An 18058-nucleotide genomic window follows, 5' to 3' on the forward strand; every position below is an offset into this window, starting at 1 on the left:
GGTATGAAATTGTGGTGCGACTCATAGTTGAGGTAGTTTTGTGTAATTTACCTTATAATTATTTTGTCTCATCATTATGTACTTATCTCAATGAACTAGTGTATCAGTATCCTTCTCATTAGCGAGGCAGTGAGGTGATTAGTACTAAAACATAATTTTAATTCTTCCAATCATCGACGATTATATGGTTAGTCATCAAGCGGGGCCACAAGTCATGAGTTACATCTAGCCATGCGTCATGACCACCCAATCCAAAGTAGAATAGTTTGGAACATATTCGGTTGCAATTACAATGCAATTTGATCATTTTTTTAATTAAATACTCTTAATCACATTATTAGGGTATGATTAATTTATGTCAAACCTCTAATACGATTTTTCTTATGTTATATGATTCAATTGAGATGTATAAGGAATGCATTCCTTAATCGCACTTGATACTTTGACCAAAGATTCTAACATCATATGGTAAAATATTCTCCTTCTCTTACTGAAGGCCAGAGAACCCTTGTTGTACACTCTTATGCCCATATGAATAACTCAAGAGCCTCAATGATATATAGAACACACCCAAGATGAGGCAAGGTCATGTTGCATCATCAAATGACTAGTGGCTTATCCATAAAGCAGTCATGTGTCTAATTAGGTAAGAGGATTACTTGCATTATTTCAACTTTTAAAGTTAACTGCTTGACATGTATATAGAACTCCACTCAAGTACTCTTGTTTGATCGCATTTAGTGCCTACACTCTTTATTAACACACTCGACTTGAAATAGTCATCCTCCCAATTGAGTTGACATAGTATGTACCGATGCTTTCGGATTATCGATGTTCATATGATAATCCTATAACTATGAACGATTTAGGATAAGATAAAAAGCTGAAAGAAGATCTCAGCAATCCAACTTCTTTAGATTACTTCTTCCTCTATCCATGGACTCATTGCTTAGACATAAAACAATTGATGAGATAGTCTTAGTTAGTGATCTTGGCCTATGACTAGTCAAAGTTGACTAATTGTTGTGTATTATCCTGAGGCATTTCATCTTATCATTGACTTTTAGGGCATCGTCCAATAGTTTTATCAACTATACAAGTTTTAAAATTTCATTGTTTCCGGGTTTTGGAGTTCATTATTCTCTTCCTTAATGCATATACTTTGTTGGTCCAAAATCCAGAAAAGAATTCACTAAGTTCAATAAAGAGAATCACATTGGATAGTGAACATGAATAAACTATCGACCAACCAATGTAATCAAGAGTATTGATTTAGAGAATGACTATATTGTATTGTAATTTCAATTGAATAGGTTCTTCACATCTTCTAACTATCACACGCTGCTAGGTGTTAATCATAGCATGTGGAAGCCTTGAGGATTAGCAATAACTAATTTTCATTAAAATGAGATTTGAAAGGTAGTTCTAATTTATAATCGATTTGTAAGAGTTCTAATCGCCTATCTACTTGCTAATGAAAACTTAATGAAGCATACACTGTGTAAAGTAGATATTGAATAAATATAATGTAGATGAGTAAGTCAATTAAATAGTTTAACCATTATGGCTAGAATTAATTAAAATGTCATGTAATCAAACAAAAGTTCAAATATGGCTTAAGTTAGTTTTGGGTTTCATGGCTCAAGGGCCTTGAACTATCAAGCCTAACAGGTTAAATGGTTTACCAACTTAAAACTAAAACCCCAAAAGGCCCACTAACCATAGTGAGGCAGCCATATAAAGGGCGAGCTAGGGTTTTCTCTTTACTCACTCAAAGGAAAGGACTATATAAAGGGAGTTATAGCCTAGGCCTCATTAGGGTTTTTGTTTGGAGAAGTTAGAGAAGCATCACTCTCTACAAGGGCAGTCACATAGGGTGGGTGTTGCTAGCAAGGAGAAGCATCACTCCTTGTTGTGGAGACTTAGAGTTCCCATTCTTTTAGGACTTGGAGATCCAATTCAAATCAACTAACAAGATGCAAGGAAAGCAAAGAAACGAAGACCCTTATTTTGGGTGATTAGCCTTTGCAAGGTTCCTCAAAGGTATGAAGAGCAATATTCCATTTTTCTTATTCAATTTTGAATTGAGTTTTGGTTCACCGTCTACTAGGTTTTGAAAGTTGTGGGTAAAAGATTGGATTTTAAGTTCATGTTAATTAGATTTTGCATTCAATCGAATTGTAAGATGCATGTGTCACTTAAATGATCTTCATTTAGACAAATTTTTCCTTCATAGGGGAGTTTAGAGTTTCTTGTTTAGATAAAGGGGATAATGTATCTTTACTTAGCTATAAAGTATATATTTGTCAAATTTTAGAAAGGCTAAATAATCAAAATGGTTCCTGAAATTTGCATAACTCACCACTTTGGTTGCTAACATTTCAAATCGATAAAAGTGGTCCCTGAGATTGTCCACCATCCATCATTTTGGTCATTCCGTTAAAAACTCTGTTAAGTGTATCGAAGCTCTTGGCTGGAAGTTTGGGCCATTTTCAAATCTTCGTAACTCAATTGTTTCTTAACCAAATTCGACCCATAATATATCAAAATGAAGATAGGAAAGTGTAGAATAAGATTATATATATTTGGAAGCCCAATGGATGTCAGAGATGGCCGGAAAATAGCCTCAAAGTTGACTCAATGATAAAATCATTATGACTTGTGTAGACGAGAGATGGGGGAGAGAGAGATGATGGGCGAGAGAGACAGAAGTGAGGTGGGATTGTGAAAACCTACCTACAAAGCTGAATTTTGTTGACGGGTTATATTTTTTTTTTTTCAAACTTGTGTTTTATTAATCCCTCCTTAAAATTATCAAAAAAAAAGTAATAATATTTGAGATTTCCAAAACCCACCGCTTAATCCAACCGACCCTTTTAATCTCTCACCCAAACTTAAATTACAAATTTTTTTATAACAATAGTACATTACACACTACAAAATTAATAAAAATTAAAAATCTCAAAGGGGTAAAACAAATGTAGCATCTAATGTTGAACAACACAATCCAATTTATTTGTTTTCTATGACTTGATACGTTTTAAATTGAACATGCTATTTTTGTATTACAACGTGTTGTGTACGACTCTTTATGAAGTTATAAAAAGTAACTATTGCTTCTTCTATTTTCATGATAATACAGTAGAATATTATCATTAAATATATCTTGAATCTAGAATTTTATCACACAAAGAAGAAAGACAATTATCTGAATAAATATATAGTATAGTACATGGATAAAAGGACAAATTCATTATGTATAAAAGGAGATAATTTTACTTATATAGCCTTTTGTATCAACCAACTCCAGACACGTGTCAAGATCTGTTGAATTTTACAACTCGAATCACCCGCATGTCACACAACGCCCCTCCAAATCCCATCATCACCGTCCAATTAGGATAACCCAATTGTCAAATCAAGTCGTGAGAAGCCACGTGTCAATTCATACTGTCATACCAGTCAGATTTCAGCTAATGTACGAAAATACCCTCGGTTAACCATTTTTCCGTTTTTTTATTTTGAATTTTGCAAATTCGGTCAGCCAACACACACTCTCTCTTTCTCACTCTTTCATCTTCTCTCTCTTCGTGCAAGTCTTTCTCACTCTTCGCCTGTAGCTTCGTTGATTTCGCCGGAACCCTAATTCTATCCGCCGGGAACTCGAAGACTCCGGTATGATGAACTCCGACGGGTTTTCCATTTCGTGTGTTAGGGTTTCAATTTTCCTTGCTGATGCGTCGTTACCAATTGGGTGAGGAGTGTGATTGAGAGACTAACGCTTAGGGTTTTGGCTTGCAGATGACCGTACAATTGGGGAACAGTTGAGAGATCAAAGGGGCTGGATTTCTTCACCGGATGGAGGGAGGTAGCGTCTCTAGACTTCTTACTTCTTCTGGTACTGTTCATTTCCTCTTTTTTGGTTCTGTATACAGCTAGGGTATCTGTGTAAAATTAGGCCAAAGTAGTTCCTTGTTATGCTTCGAAATGGTGAGTTTTAAATAAAAAATTCGTGCTTTTTTTATTCGTTTTTGTATTCGTACTTGGAGCTATTCGGAAATGCTGAAGCTTTAATCTTTGAAATTTCTTTATTAGTTTATCATTAATTGTGTGTAATTTATTTATTACTTTTGTACAATCTTTTAAGGTATTATTCAGCTGATTCTTGCTTTTTGTAAACAAAGCTGGATTTTGCCAAGGAACATGCATGTTTCGGAAATTGAAAACATCTGAATGCATGGTTGTGAGTTTAGTACACATTTTTAAGAATTACCGCAACTGGCTCTTCTTAGTAATCATTAACTGTTCGACGTATGGAAACCTAATCTTGAATGTAGATTTTGTGTTCTGCCATACCTTTACTTTGTATTTACAGGATTTCTCAAGGTCAGTGACCATTGCATATCTTCAGTTGTTCCTTTATTAACTTTTTAGTAATTTTTTTTTGTTAGAAGTAAATAATTCCCTCCTGACTTATAAAATAGTAAGAGAATGTTAACATTTATTATTGTACAATTGAATATTACTTTTTGTGTTTATGGAGGGAGTGACGGATAGATTCTTTATCTTTCCCTCTTACAGATGAGCCATTTAATCTATAATTCTACATGCTCTCCAAAATAGAATCTTGGGAAATCATCACTCAAAATAGTATGCTAGGATTGATGTCTTTGTGGTTTTAACGTGATTTTCTGTATAGATCAGTTACATATGATGTGCATTTATTTTCTGAAGTTTTTGGTTGTAGTTGATGAGATATCCCATTTTATTAAAAGTGCCTTGACCTCCATTTTTATTTTTCTTTTTTTTTTTTAGGTTTATGTATTATACGTTTTTAATTTTATAGGAATTTCTTAAAAAATGCACTTAAGAATCTGGTCAAGTGGAACTTCATTTGGTCTACCAATCAAGGGTTCTTAACATAGTAAGAGTTCCACTGGCTTAAAATTTATTGGCATGGAATTTATATAGCTATTAAAAAGTATATATGTCATGAGTACATTTATACTGGCCTTTTTATATTATAATTTATTAAATTTTTTAGAAAAGCTGATTTTTTAAAAAGTGGAGCATTAGGTAATTGCCCATTACTGAATGTCGAATTTTAATTTTTTTTAAAAGATTATCTTTCTACTACTTTACCCCTATAATATTAAATTGTAGCTTTGATTTATTTAAGCAAGGGTATTTCCTGGTATTATGTAAGCTTTACCCTTTTTTCCTTCTCGCTTTATAAATAACTTTCTATTGTTCTTGTGCTAAGCATGATATGACAATCTTGTTTACTGTACAAAACTTTTATGTTTCATTTTTTTATTGATATCTCACATCATTGTTTGAATTGATTGAGGTTTTTGTTGGTTTTGTGTGGTTGTTGTATGTTTGCATTATCTCTTGTATATCATTTTTGTATAATTCACAAAATAATGTGCATGGTGTTTTTTTTTTTGCTCAATTTTAAAATTTATAAATTGTTGAAATTCAGATTGTGAGTGTCATGGATAGAGTTTGCAAACTGTCTGACTGAATTTTTTAAAAAAATTATGAATTTGAACATAATTGATGATAAATGGTTAATGAGCCACGCTTGCTTTGGGATGATTATCTGTTTGATGAGCAAGGGGATGTAGGGCTTCAGATTCTTTTCCCTGGTAGTGATTACTTAATGATTGTACTTGCTATTTACTTATTCTGCAAGATGGTGGTTGCAAAGCTTGAACATTTGGTCCATATACTTGCACATATTGTTGTCTATCTCGATTTAGCTATTCGTTTTATTTGTACTCTATCCCCCTGATTGCTGTTCTATTTTAGGGATACACCCATGGATTATGATGACAATGATCTTCAAAGCCACAATGTTCATTTAGCTGGTGAAGGGAGTACTAATTGTCCTCCAGTTTTACAGCCATATGCTCTTCCCAAGTTTGATTTTGATGATAGCCTTCAAGGGCATTTGAGGTTTGATAGTTTGGTTGAAACCGAGGTTTTTCTGGGCATAGAGAGTAGCGAACCTAACCACTGGATTGAGGATTTCTCTCGTGGGAGTAGTGGGATAGAGTTTAGTTCCACTGCAGTAGAATCTTGCTCTATATCAAGGCGCAACAATGTTTGGTCTGAGGCGACTTCCTCAGAATCTGTTGAAATGCTATTAAAATCTGTTGGGCAGGAAGAAATTATCCCCTCTGAGACAATTTTTGAGGAATCAGATGCCTGTAAGGAACTGAATTGCTTAACTGAGCAGATGGAGCCTAACCTGGATAATGATCATAAGATTCTTTCTCAAACGGGGAATGTTACAGTTCTACAGCCTACATTACAGCAGGGGGAGACTTCCAAAAACCTTTCTAGCTTAAAGGATGTAGGAGTAGATCAGCTTTGTGCTGATGATTCACAAACCCGTGAAGGTAAATTATTAGTTGATGGAAATTCAAATAACTTGGAACCAAATGATCTTAGTGGAAAGGACACCCCGCATGTAAGTGAAGGGAGTCCTTTTGCTGATGGGAAATGCAAAGGTGTAAATCAGATGGAATTGGAATATGTGGTTGATGAACCTCCAGATAAAAAAGAAGATTCCTCTGCTTCAGGAATGCAAGTTGATTATATGATATCTGTGCAAAATATTAATACAAGTGATGAGTTGAGTAACAAAGATGTCCAAGATAATTTAAAAGATATCACTGAAGAGAATCCAGACGGTCATGTGTTGAGCATAGAGGCTCAACCTGTGAATGAAAAAGTAGTTGAAAAGGCTACCTGTTATTTGGAAAACCCTCATTGTTCATCGTTTGAGGTGGAGTCTGTGGAACGAGGAATTGCTAATCAAGAAAATGTTATTAGTGTGGAGGAACCGTTGGATATGATACTGCAAGAAGATTCTGACTTACATGCCCTGGGTGAATGCAGTGACAGGGAAATCTCTGGAGTTGATGCTGACACCAACAAATGTGAAAATGTGGTCTTGTTTAAAGGCATAGATACTGGTGGTGATCAATCAGAACCAACCACACAGAGCTTATCACCTAGGGCCTATGAAAATAAGACTAGCTGTGCAGTTGAGCCTAGCAACAAAAATGCTGAAATTTCTTCAAGTCTAGATCCTATACTGAAAGGGGATTCTGACTTACATATGCCGGATGGATTCGGTGACAGGGGGTGCTCTGAGGTTCCTGCGGTGACCAACAAATGTGAAGATGCAGTCTTGCTTAAAGATACGGGTACTGGTGGTGATCATTTTAAATTGAACACACATGATGTATCACCAATGGTTAACAGAGGCGATGATAGGTATGCAGTTGAGGTCACCAACAGCAATGCTGGTATTTCTTCAACTCTAGATCCTAAACTGAAGGTGGATTCTCAATGGAGTAGCTCCAAGGAGAATGCATTAGAAAGTGGTTTCCAACCAGATAGTGGGACTTTGGTCAGAACATCCGAGGCTTCGATTGAGGAAAATGATGTCTCTAAGGATGGAAGTAATGAAAATAGGGAAGTTCATTGTAACTTGACTGCAACATCTTCTTCAGCTGAAGTATTTAGTGAAGCATATGTAACTGGATCTTCTAAAAGTCCTCGTGATGCTTTTGGAATTTCTAGAGAGAAATTGAATGCTCACGGACATGTATCACTCTCTATTCTTGAGGAGTCAACTCAAATGTGTGATGATAATAAAGTTTACGGGGAAGGCGATGTTGGTGATGGACCAGATGGTAACCTGGATCTCCCTTCCAGTAAAAAGGATAGGATACAATTGCTCAATGATTCGAATGGTAAAGATTTGAAGTTTGATGGATCTGTTGTTAAGGGATCTGGATCCTCGCCATTGTGTGAAGGTAGCACAGATAAAGAGCTGATTGTTCCAATCCTAACACATGAAACTGATGGTAATGAACCAGGTATGTTATGAAGTTGAAACTTTGAAAGGAAATAAATTCAAATCCATTAAATATACTAACTTGGATTCTTTCTCTTGCAGCGGCCAACCTTTCCCTGGAAAATTCGAATTTGGCTTCTTGTGGCACCACGAATGCTGCTCCCTTGTCTTCAGGAAATGGTGTAGCCAGCGATATTGTTAGCCACTCAGAGGTTCAAGCAGCGCCTTCTTCTGCTGCAGGATCACACTGTGACAAAAAAGAAGAAACTGCCAACGAAATGACTAAAGATGCAAGTTTTTCATGTGTAGTGCCACCTCCTTCTGTAGAAACTGGGCTAGTTTCTGTTTCCGAAGCGGAAAAAGGTGTTTCTGGACAGTCGTTGTGCAAAACAGTTGATCAGTCTCTGCCTGTTACAGACAGTTGCAATAAAGAGTGCCAAAATGAACCACAAAATGCAGTTGTTAATGAAGTTAGCAAGAGAAACACAAATGAGAGGGAAGTTGCTTCAGATCAGTGTGAATCTTCTGCAAAAGAGGGTGGTGGTGCTGAAGCTATTGTCTTTGGAAAACAGGATGGCTCAACCATAAAAGAGAGTTCTGAAAGGGCATCTGCAAATGTAACAGGTGAGAGTTTTACATTCACTGGTCATCATCCTCTTTCCTTTTTACGTATCATCTCTTGCCGCTTTAGGTTATGTCCAGTCAACTTGTCTTCCTGGGGCCTGATCTTTTTTCACAAGTTACGAATGCTATTAGTGTGGCTTGAACCTCAGACTTCCTGGATATAACTGCAATGTCTAACTTACAGGCGTTTCTTCTTTTGCTCTTGTTATTGTTTGTGTTTCATGAAATAAAAGTTTTGTCCTTGCTCCTTTCTCTCCATTTGTGTATTGATGTTTTAGAATGATTTTTGCTATTATGCAGAACCAATTATGGATTCTGACACGCGGACTGGGCCTTCAACATTGGTAGAAGTGTGTGGTGGTACTGCTAAAAATGTAATGAAAGACACTGACACTTCTGAAGTATCTCAGGATAAGACTTCTGCAGAGGCTATTATGCCCAGCATTAATTGTGAGTAATTTAATTTGATTAATCTTGAATGAGTTGTCAAATAACAAAAAAGATAAACCTTAAGTGAATGTAGTGAGCCTTCACATTTTGATTCTTTGTGATACTGTAATGAGGCTATTGCAGATAGAATGGCTTTGAGGCACATTGATAGTTTTAGTCATTTTTCATTCAGTTTCTATTGGTGGCTCCAACTCGTGATTTTTTGGCTTTGAGTGTTTATGGGAAGAGATGCTAATGTTGGATAAGATGTATTAGGTTTTTTTAATTTAAACTTTTTGCAAGTTGAAGACTTTAGTTTTGAGGGTTGGTTTCAAATTGCCTGTTTGGATTAGATAGAAGAGAACATATAAATGAAATGCTAGGGATTTAATAAGAATGTAGCAGGAGTGATATACAACACTGGAAAAATAGTTCTTTTTTACACCCACTGTTGTTACTTACAATTCATTTTGGCTTTTTCTTTCTTTTTCTTTTCTGATTGTTATATTTTGTTTTGCAGGTGACACTTCTATGATTTGTGAAGCTTCTATTTGTTCTGCTTCTTTGCCTGAATCTCATGCTAGGTTTGTTGCGCCAGAAAGTGATTTAAGTTCTGTTGGTCCAAACAAAACTGATTGTGGTCCAACAAAGGTTGTTGAAACAATTGAGCTTTCTGAGACTAAGCATGATTCAGGTGATATCAAGGGGCCGAAAATTCTGAGTGCCCCAATTTTGGACAGTGTTAGGGATGGTGACAATCATTCTCCTAATTCCTGGAATCCAAAAGGAAATGATGCCTCTAAGGATTTGAGAAATGGCACTTCGGATGTGAGTTTATTTACAGATTTGCCGAAAGGGGAAGCTGCCAACAACTTGCAGCCCGTTCCTGCTATTATACCTCCCAGAGTATTATTTATAACCTTATTGTTGTTTATGTTTATACTAAATAATACTTGTGTCTTTGATCATTTTATCTCTTGACATATATATTACTTTTGGGGATAAATATATACGCTTATTTCTGGCCATAAGTATGTACATTTATAGTTATAAATGTGCTCTGATTTCAACATTTCAATATTCCGATTTAGAGTTATTTTGCAGATCTCATGTCTTTGATAGTTTATATTTGTTAATAGATGTATATATTTTAGGGGATTGGGGAATGCTAGCTATAGATATATACATGTATAGTTATTGATATGTCTTTACACCGATTTTTCAATTTTCTGATTTAGAAATACTTTTTGAAGTTAGCAGAGGTGTCTATTCAAAATTCTGGTTCAGGCCAGCTGGATGCAAAAATCTCACAAGTTGCACAGGGTGCTTCCAAGGGTACCCCTGAACGGAAAACAAGGCGAGCATCTAGCAAGGCAACAGGTAAACAGAGTGCTAAGAAGAGAAGTGTGCAAGCAAGAGGGGACAGATCGAGCAGTGTGTCCCAAAACCAATCTGGAATTTTCCAGCTTGTGCCACCTAGTGAGACAAAGGCCTATGGGCATGTGGATGGTTCTGTAAAACCCTTTTCTGTTCTTACTACTTCCACATCTAGTTTGCCAGATCTAAATACTTCTGCTCCACCATCTGTAATATTTCAACAGCCGTTCACTGACTTGCAGCAAGTGCAATTACGCGCTCAGATCTTTGTTTATGGTGCTTTAATGTGAGTCTTGTTGCTTAATGTATATTTCTTGTACCAATGTTCATTTTTGGGGGCTTTTATCATAAATTGGAATTGCATATATTACCAAATGTTGAATGCATTAGTCATTGTCTATTTTACTCAGAAGTTCAGAGAAATTTCATTTCAAGACAGTAAATAAAACATGTGTCTCTTTTAATTTTCTCTGCAGTCAAGGAATAGCACCTGAAGAAGCTTATATGGTGTCAGCATTTGGGGGACATGGTAAGTTAATTTGTTCTCTGTCCTATCGTTTCACTATTGCTACAAATGTTTAGTAACTCTGAAATTATGTTCTTTTGTTAGATGGTGGAGGGGGCATGTGGGAGAATGCCTGGCGGGTGTCCATAGAGAGGCTACACAGCCAAAAGTCTAGTCCGGTTAATCCAGAAACCCCTTTGCAATCACGTTCTGGTACTTTCTATCATTTTAAGCTGTTTGATTCTCTGTTGATTTGATCTAGTGTCTAACTGTACTTCAGACCTGAGGTTTACAGGTTCTAGGGCTCCTGACCAAGTAATTAAACATGGTGCATTCCAGAGTAAAAGTATTCCCTCACCTCTTGGTCGACCCAGCTCGAAGGGCACTCCACCAACGGGTAGCCCAATGATACCTATTTCATCACCGCTTTGGAGTATTTCTACCCCTGTTTGTGAGGGCCTGCAATATAATTATCAGCAGGCACTCAATCCATTGCATCCTTTCCAAACACCACCAATAGGGAACATATTTGGGGGCCATAATGCTACGTGGATTCCTCAGGCCTCCTTTCGGGGTCCCTGGCTTGCTTCTTCACAGTCTTCTGCAGCTCAAGCCAGTAACCTTTTTTCAGCATTTCCTAGTACAGAAGCAGTGCAGTTGACTCCTGTAAAAGAAACATCTCTGCCACAATTGCCTAGTATGAAGCATGTTTCCTCTGGTCCTTCTGCTCAGACTGGGGCCCCAACTAGTACTTTTGCAGGGGCGTCTGCAGTGTTTGACCCCAAAAAGGTGTTAGCATCACAGGGCCAGCATTCTGCTGACCCTAAGCCTAGAAAAAGAAAAAAGACTTCAGCTTCCAAGGATCATGTTCAGGTTACTATGCAAGCTCAATCTCAACCCGAGTCAGCTTTAACACTTGCTGGTAGTAGTAGTCTGTCTACATCTGTTGCCATCTCAACCCCAAGTACCATTGTGTCTAAGACCATGCCAGAGAAATTGATTATGTCTGTGTTTCAGATGCCTTCCACTGGTCACCTCAAAAAAGCAGATCAGGATTTGGAGCAGAGGGCAACTTTATCAGAGGAGACTCTTAGTAAAGTTAAGGAGGCCAGGCAACAGGCAGAAGAAGCTGCTGCTTATGCTGCTGCAGCTGTTAGTCACAGCCAAGAAATTTGGGATCATTCGGATAAGCAAAAAAATTCCAGATTGATATTAGACGTCGAAGCTAAGTTGGCATCTGCTGCTGCAGCTGTAGCTGCCGCGGCTGCTGTTGCGAAGGCAGCAGCTGCAGCTGCCAATGTTGCATCAAATGCTGCATTACAAGCAAAATTGATGGCTGAAGAAGCCTTGGTTTCATATAATGATGGGAATGCAAGCCAAAGTCCTGTGCCCATTTTAAGGGGTGAAGATGGAACAAATAGTTCAACTTCGATCCTTGTTGCAGCTAGGGAGGCTGTTAGAAGGAGAGTTGAAGTTGCATCTGCAGCCTCAAAGCGAGCTGAAAATATGGATGCTATTGTAAAAGCTGCTGAGCTGGCAGCAGAAGCTGTATCACAAGCTGGAATAATTGTTGCTATGGGTGATCCTTTGCCATTGAGTCAGTTAGTAGAAGCTGGTCCAGAGGGTTATTGGAAAGTACCTCAAGTTTCTTCAGGACTGGTTATGAAATCCAGTGGCATGTCAAGAGAACAGTCAAATTTAGTTACTGTTGGAGAAGATGCTGATACTTCTGCTAGGGGTTCTAAAGATAGACAATCAGATAAGCATGAAGCACAGCTGACTGCACATGAGAAGTCACCTATTCTGAGAGAGGTAAATAAGGAATCAATGGATGATCAATTGAGGCGGGGTGTAGGAACCACGGGGTTTGATACAGTCATTGAAAAGGGGTCAATAGGACCAAAAGGCCGCAATGTTTCTGAGATCATATCACACTCTGCTTTGATTACTGTCGAGAATGATTTTGAAAAGGAAGCAGAAGCATCTGAAGAAAGCAGCATCAAGGAGGGTTCTCTAGTAGAGGTATGAAGCTGAGGTGTGATCTGATATGGTTTGGAGTTTTTCTTTTCTCAAAAAAATAGAGATTAGCTTTTTTCCGTTCACTGGACTGTTTACAGCAGTTTATATGTTCATGTGCCCACTTTCTTGTGAAGCTTGGCATTTCTATGTGCTTTATGGCCGTAGCATAAAATTGACTTGTTTTCTTTTAGGTTCTCAAAGATGGGGCTGGATTTGGAGAAGCCTGGTTTACTGCTAAGGTATTGTGTTTGCAGGATGGAAAAGCCTGTGTGTGTTACACTGAGCTTCAGTCAGATGAAGGTATACCACCTCAACATGCCTTGCCTCATGTTGGTGTTACCAGTTTCTTTTAAGTGATAATTTCATGTTGACTGTTTATCATTAGGAGTTTGTTTGGTTGGATGCATTTTGTTAATCATATATTTCATAAATAGAACTCTTCGTTATTAAGATGTTATGCCTATTGCATGTGCATGGTCACTTACTTTACACTTGGTTTCTCATCTACTTGGTTCAGGGAAACTGCAGGAATGGGTGGCACTTGAAGGTGAAGAAGATAAGCCACCAAAGATACGAATTGCCCGCCCTGTTACTGCTTTGGGACACGACGGAACAAGGAAAAGGCGCAGAGCAGCGATGGCAGATTATACTTGGTCTGTTGGAGATAAAGTTGATGCATGGATACAGGAGAGGTAAGCGCAAGTTATAAAATTCAAAACAATTGATTGCTCTTGCAGAGAATCTTGCTAGAGAAATTTTTATATGAAGATTAATATAATTATACTGCCTGCAATTTCCTTTAGCATGCACAAAAAGATTTAGGGCTTGTTTGGAATTGCTTTTAAAATGGCTTAAAGCGCTTTTTGTGAAAATGTTTTTGGAATCAATCTTTAGTGAAAATTCAAGTTAATCATGAAAAGCGCTTGAAGTGCTTCCTAAATAAGCACATAATCGGTGCTTCTTGTAGGAAGTGCTTTTAAAATCTATAAACATTTTCTTGAAATGCGTTTTCAGTCATTTTAAAAGTACTTCCAAATGAGCCCTTATATTTTGTGAGTTGCTCTTTCGATTACTAGACTAATTTTGCTTTGCAACTCTCCTTTATTTGGATATACATTCCCTACATCTTTCTTCACTATCTTAAGCATGCCTAGTCTTGGGTTTCAGAGCAACTTGGTAGAGTTGATATATTAGATATTAGTGCATTTGGTGATTGCAAACTCGCATTCAGTCGTACTATTCTTCTTGCATACCGTGATTTTGATGCTGTTTTTCCATTTTCCACATCTATTTTTTGGACTTTTCATTTGATATTATTCCATTTGCAACACATCACATGTTTATTTACTTATTTTTTCAGCTGGTGGGAAGGAGTTGTCACTGAGAAAAACAAGAAAGATGAAACTATATTAACTGTCCACTTTCCAGGTGTGTATGAATTGTTATTACTGTTATTTTCTTGGGTGGGGTTGCTTTCATTAAGTCACTTCATCTAAATGCTTGCCACTGTACTATTTGAAACTTACTGTTAGTTGATCGGATACTCTACTCTTATGAATTCTTACAGCTCAAGGGGAAAAGTCAGTTGTTAAAGCTTGGCATCTTCGGCCTTCTCTCATTTGGAAGGATGGCAAATGGGTTGAATGGTTTAGTGTGCGAAATGACACCTCCTTCCTTGAGGTACTATGTTTATATAGCTTCATGCTTTAATATCATATGATTGTTGAAAACTTCTCTAGTCAATTTTATTTCTATTTTACTGATGTGCAATTTGATGTTCAGGGTGATATGCCTCAGGAAAAGCGACCCAAATTGGGCAGTCCTGCAGTGGAAGGCAAAGCGAAGGATAGCACATCAAAAGGCATTGATGTTGTTGACTCAGGGAAACCTGTAGACCCAAGGGTACTGAATTTATCTGCAAATGAAAAGGTATTTAATATGGGTACGAATACCAGAACTGAGAATAAGCTTGATGCAACCAGAACAATTCGAACAGGGTTGCAGAAGGAAGGATCAAGGGGGGTTGTTTTTGGTATTCCCAAGCCTGGAAAGAAGAGAAAATTCATGGAAGTTAGCAAACATTATGTGGAAAATGAGAGTAACAAGACTAATGAAACTAGTGATTCGGTGAAATTTCCGAAATACTTGATGCCTCAAGGATCCCGTGGATTGAAAAATACATCTAAAATTGACAAGAGGGAAAAACAAGTGGCAGAATCCAAGCTAAAGGGTCTGAGATCTGGAAAGCTGCAAAGTTTGTCAGGTAAATCTGCCGCACAGAAGGACAACCTCTTAACAGATGCACGCAGTGCCTCTGATGGTTCAAGTGAAATGGACAATACAGGAAAGATCAAAGATTCTGTAAACCGTGCCGAGGGTTTATCCGGAAAGCATACCCTATCACAAACAACACAGGGCCAAATTGAATTTTCTTCACTAGCTCCATCATCTGATTCTTCATTTAAGAAAGTCTCCACTTTAACTGCTAAATCTCGGGCAAACAAAGGAAAACTTGCACCTGCTGGTGGAAGGTTGGGTAAAATTGAGGAGGGCAAAGTGTTTAGCGGAAATCCAGCAAAGTCGACTGCTGAAGTTGTTGAGCCTCGTAGATCAAATCGCAGAATTCAACCTACATCAAGAGTAAGCATTTGGATATATTTTGGTCTCTGTTTTGCATATAGATGCTTATTCGTTTGTTATGATAAACATCGCGGTAAATGGTTTATCAAGTCTTTAGTCTGATTATATCTCAATCTGAGGATGGTTCCCTTGGTTATCTGCTACTTTGATATAAAGTTGGTGATGAGCAGAACTTGTACAGGATGTTTTTGGAAGTTGAATTGCTAATTGAAGTGTAGGTTTGTAAAATCATTAGTAAATTGGAAAAATCATTTCGACAACTATTAAGTTTTATACAAAAACACTAAAGCGGTCAAATTTAATAAAAAAAAAAACCCCATCCATCAACTTGTCAAGCTCTAATTGATTGATTGCTGTGAAATTCTTTTGGTGCCCTTCTCTTGTTACAAAGTAAGCTGGGTTGTTTCCCTTAAGTATTGAGTTTGAAGTGTTTTCGAAAGTGCTATGTTATCAAGGGCTTGCATGTAAAATGCCCCTAAATTTTCTTCCAACATCTTTCTGATTTAAGAAAATTGTAGTTACTTTTATTGTTCATATTATAACATTTTCCTTCACTCGTTGGTATCCATGTACAACATTTATGCTAGCTTTGGTGCTTGTTCACTCGTTGGTATCTATGTGAACATTCTCTTATTTTATATTCAAAACTGTAAATCTGAGATGATCACATTGTTGGCCACAGCTACTAGAAGGACTGCAAAGCTCGTTGATCATCTCAAAGATTCCTTCTGTTTCACATGACAAGGGCCACAGAAGTCAGAACCGGAATGCCTCTAGAGGTTAAATTTTATCCCCCCGGGTTTTTTTTCTTTGCGGATAATTTGCAGCACATATATTCTTGTTTTTGTGAATGTGATTGTGTTTTCTGACCCCTTGATTGTGACAGGGAATAACAATGGTTAGGAGCAGCTCTGCAGATGATGGATTCCAGTCTGGGGATCGTCAATTATTGGATGACCAGGCCAACATGCTCGGGCGTAGTTGTGTATATTTATCATAGAGGAGGATAAGCGTAGAGATGAAAATTCTTGCTTCCTTGATTTCGGTCAGTCATAAAATGTAGTTGGTAGATGTTTATAGCCATTTTAGTTTACAAATTATGGTTTCCGTAGGTGGTCTCTCACCCAGATAGGTTGTATATGGAAAATTATCCATTTAGTTTGGCTTGTAATGCAAGGAAGGATTTCAGATGATTAATCGTATAACCTGTTACTGTTTTGTCCATTTGGATATTTAATATTATGTCATCTCATTCGTCAACATTATGCATAGCATGGGTATAATCTGGTTAAAATATTTATTGTTCCAACCATTCAATGCCACGTAGTATTGAAGAAAAATCTGATTTCTCTGTCGAAGTTTTGATGTTTGAGCTCTATTTTTCTAGTCTAGGTTGAAATTGTTGATGCACAAAATCAGTGAGGACTTTGGTACAATAGAAAGTGGTAAGTTTGTGATCTTCGCTAGATTGCTCCGGTCACTAGTGTAAATAAGTATGTAAATGGATAGGGACAGGGAAGCAAACACAAGATGTACGTGGTTCACCCAGATTGATTACGTCCACGGAGTAGAGGAGTTCTTATTAATTGTGAAGGGTTTACACAAGTACATAGGTTCTAGCTCTCCTTTAGTGAGTACTAGTGAATGATTTAGTACAAATGATATTAAGAAATATTTTGAGAGAATGATCTCTATTTATAGAAGAGAGTTTTTAGTTTCATTCTGATATTGACACGTATCGTGTTGTGATTGACTTCTGATGTTAACACGTGTCGCGCTATGATTGGCTTCTAATGTCGACACGTGTTGCGCTGTGATTGGCCTCCTGGTTGAAGGGAAACTCTTCTAGGTCCTTGACGGTATAACGTTGATCGGTGCTTAGTAGTTTCGGGATTGGTCAAGTATGGTACAAACAGTGCTCTTCTAAGTTCCCGAGTGAGGGAAGCTCCTCGGTTGGGGACTTGCAAGATCCAAGCCATTGAGTAATCACGAAACTTCTAAGTACCAAAGTGTGGTCTGTCTCATATGTAGATGTGGCATCTTCTCTGGAAGTACTTTTCCTCCATCCAGAGGTGGTATCTTTAAGAAGGTGGACAAGGTAATGTATCAATTTCACTTGAAGCTTACTTGTAGTTTCGAGCTTGGTCAAGTGCGATACAAACCCTATAGTAGGAGTCCCCTAAGTCGCCGAGCTAGGAGATTTGCCGAAGGAGGTAATAGACAAGGTAAGCAATCAGACTTCCAAGCAAGTAACCTGGATTGGAGGTTTGACTTCGGCTTCCGGTTGATTGTTCTCATTCTCCTTGTGTCGTAAATAGCACCAAGGATAAGGAGAAGCAAATGGAGATGAGATGATATGAGATACTTTTTCTTTTGAAGAAGTAACTTTCCACATGCTTATTCTTAAACTGGGCTGGAAGGTTTTCTGGTTCCCTCTAGAGTATAAGGCTGACTTAAGAATTTAAGGGTTAAAACCCATCAAATTTAGAGTACGTTCGACCCTGATGGTATGTGATACTTTTGCTGTTGACAAAGTAGTAGATGTATCGGCACGTGTTCTGTTACGCTTGTCTCCACATGATTCCTTG

General features: G+C 37.6%; 1 protein-coding gene across 4 annotated transcripts; it reads left to right on the forward strand.

The window, feature by feature from the left end:
• Positions 1–3511: 3511 nt before the first annotated feature.
• On the forward strand, positions 3512–16732 carry LOC103433049 (uncharacterized). 4 transcript variants are annotated; one of them, XM_070820459.1, is made up of 17 exons: positions 3512–3675; positions 3802–3868; positions 5815–7898; positions 7979–8500; positions 8801–8950; positions 9450–9835; positions 10183–10592; positions 10783–10835; positions 10917–11024; positions 11092–12833; positions 13022–13130; positions 13348–13522; positions 14191–14258; positions 14398–14510; positions 14613–15470; positions 16153–16249; positions 16357–16732. In XM_070820459.1, exons 3-17 carry the CDS (start codon positions 5825–5827, stop codon positions 16371–16373), a joined length of 6882 nt encoding a protein of 2293 aa, XP_070676560.1. In that variant the 5' UTR covers positions 3512–3675; positions 3802–3868; positions 5815–5824; the 3' UTR covers positions 16374–16732. The 4 variants fall into 4 exon arrangements, with proteins under 4 accessions (XP_070676560.1, XP_070676562.1, XP_070676561.1 ...); XM_070820461.1 differs by having other exon boundaries at positions 11107–12833; XM_070820460.1 differs by having other exon boundaries at positions 3533–3675; positions 3802–3898.
• The last annotated feature ends 1326 nt before the right edge of the window (positions 16733–18058 follow it).

The sequence above is a fragment of the Malus domestica genome, chromosome 04, assembly GCF_042453785.1.
Source record: "Malus domestica chromosome 04, GDT2T_hap1".
In the NCBI taxonomy this organism is placed as follows: Eukaryota; Viridiplantae; Streptophyta; class Magnoliopsida; order Rosales; family Rosaceae; genus Malus; species Malus domestica.

Coding starts and splice junctions, on each gene's coding strand:
- LOC103433049 (XM_070820459.1), top strand. CDS start 5,825: ATGGATTATGATGACAATGATCTTCAAAGCCACAATGTTCATTTAGCT. Junction 12,834..13,021: donor AGGAGGGTTCTCTAGTAGAG/GTATGAAGCTGA, acceptor GTTTTCTTTTAG/GTTCTCAAAGATGGGGCTGG. Junction 15,471..16,152: donor GAATTCAACCTACATCAAGA/GTAAGCATTTGG, acceptor TGTTGGCCACAG/CTACTAGAAGGACTGCAAAG.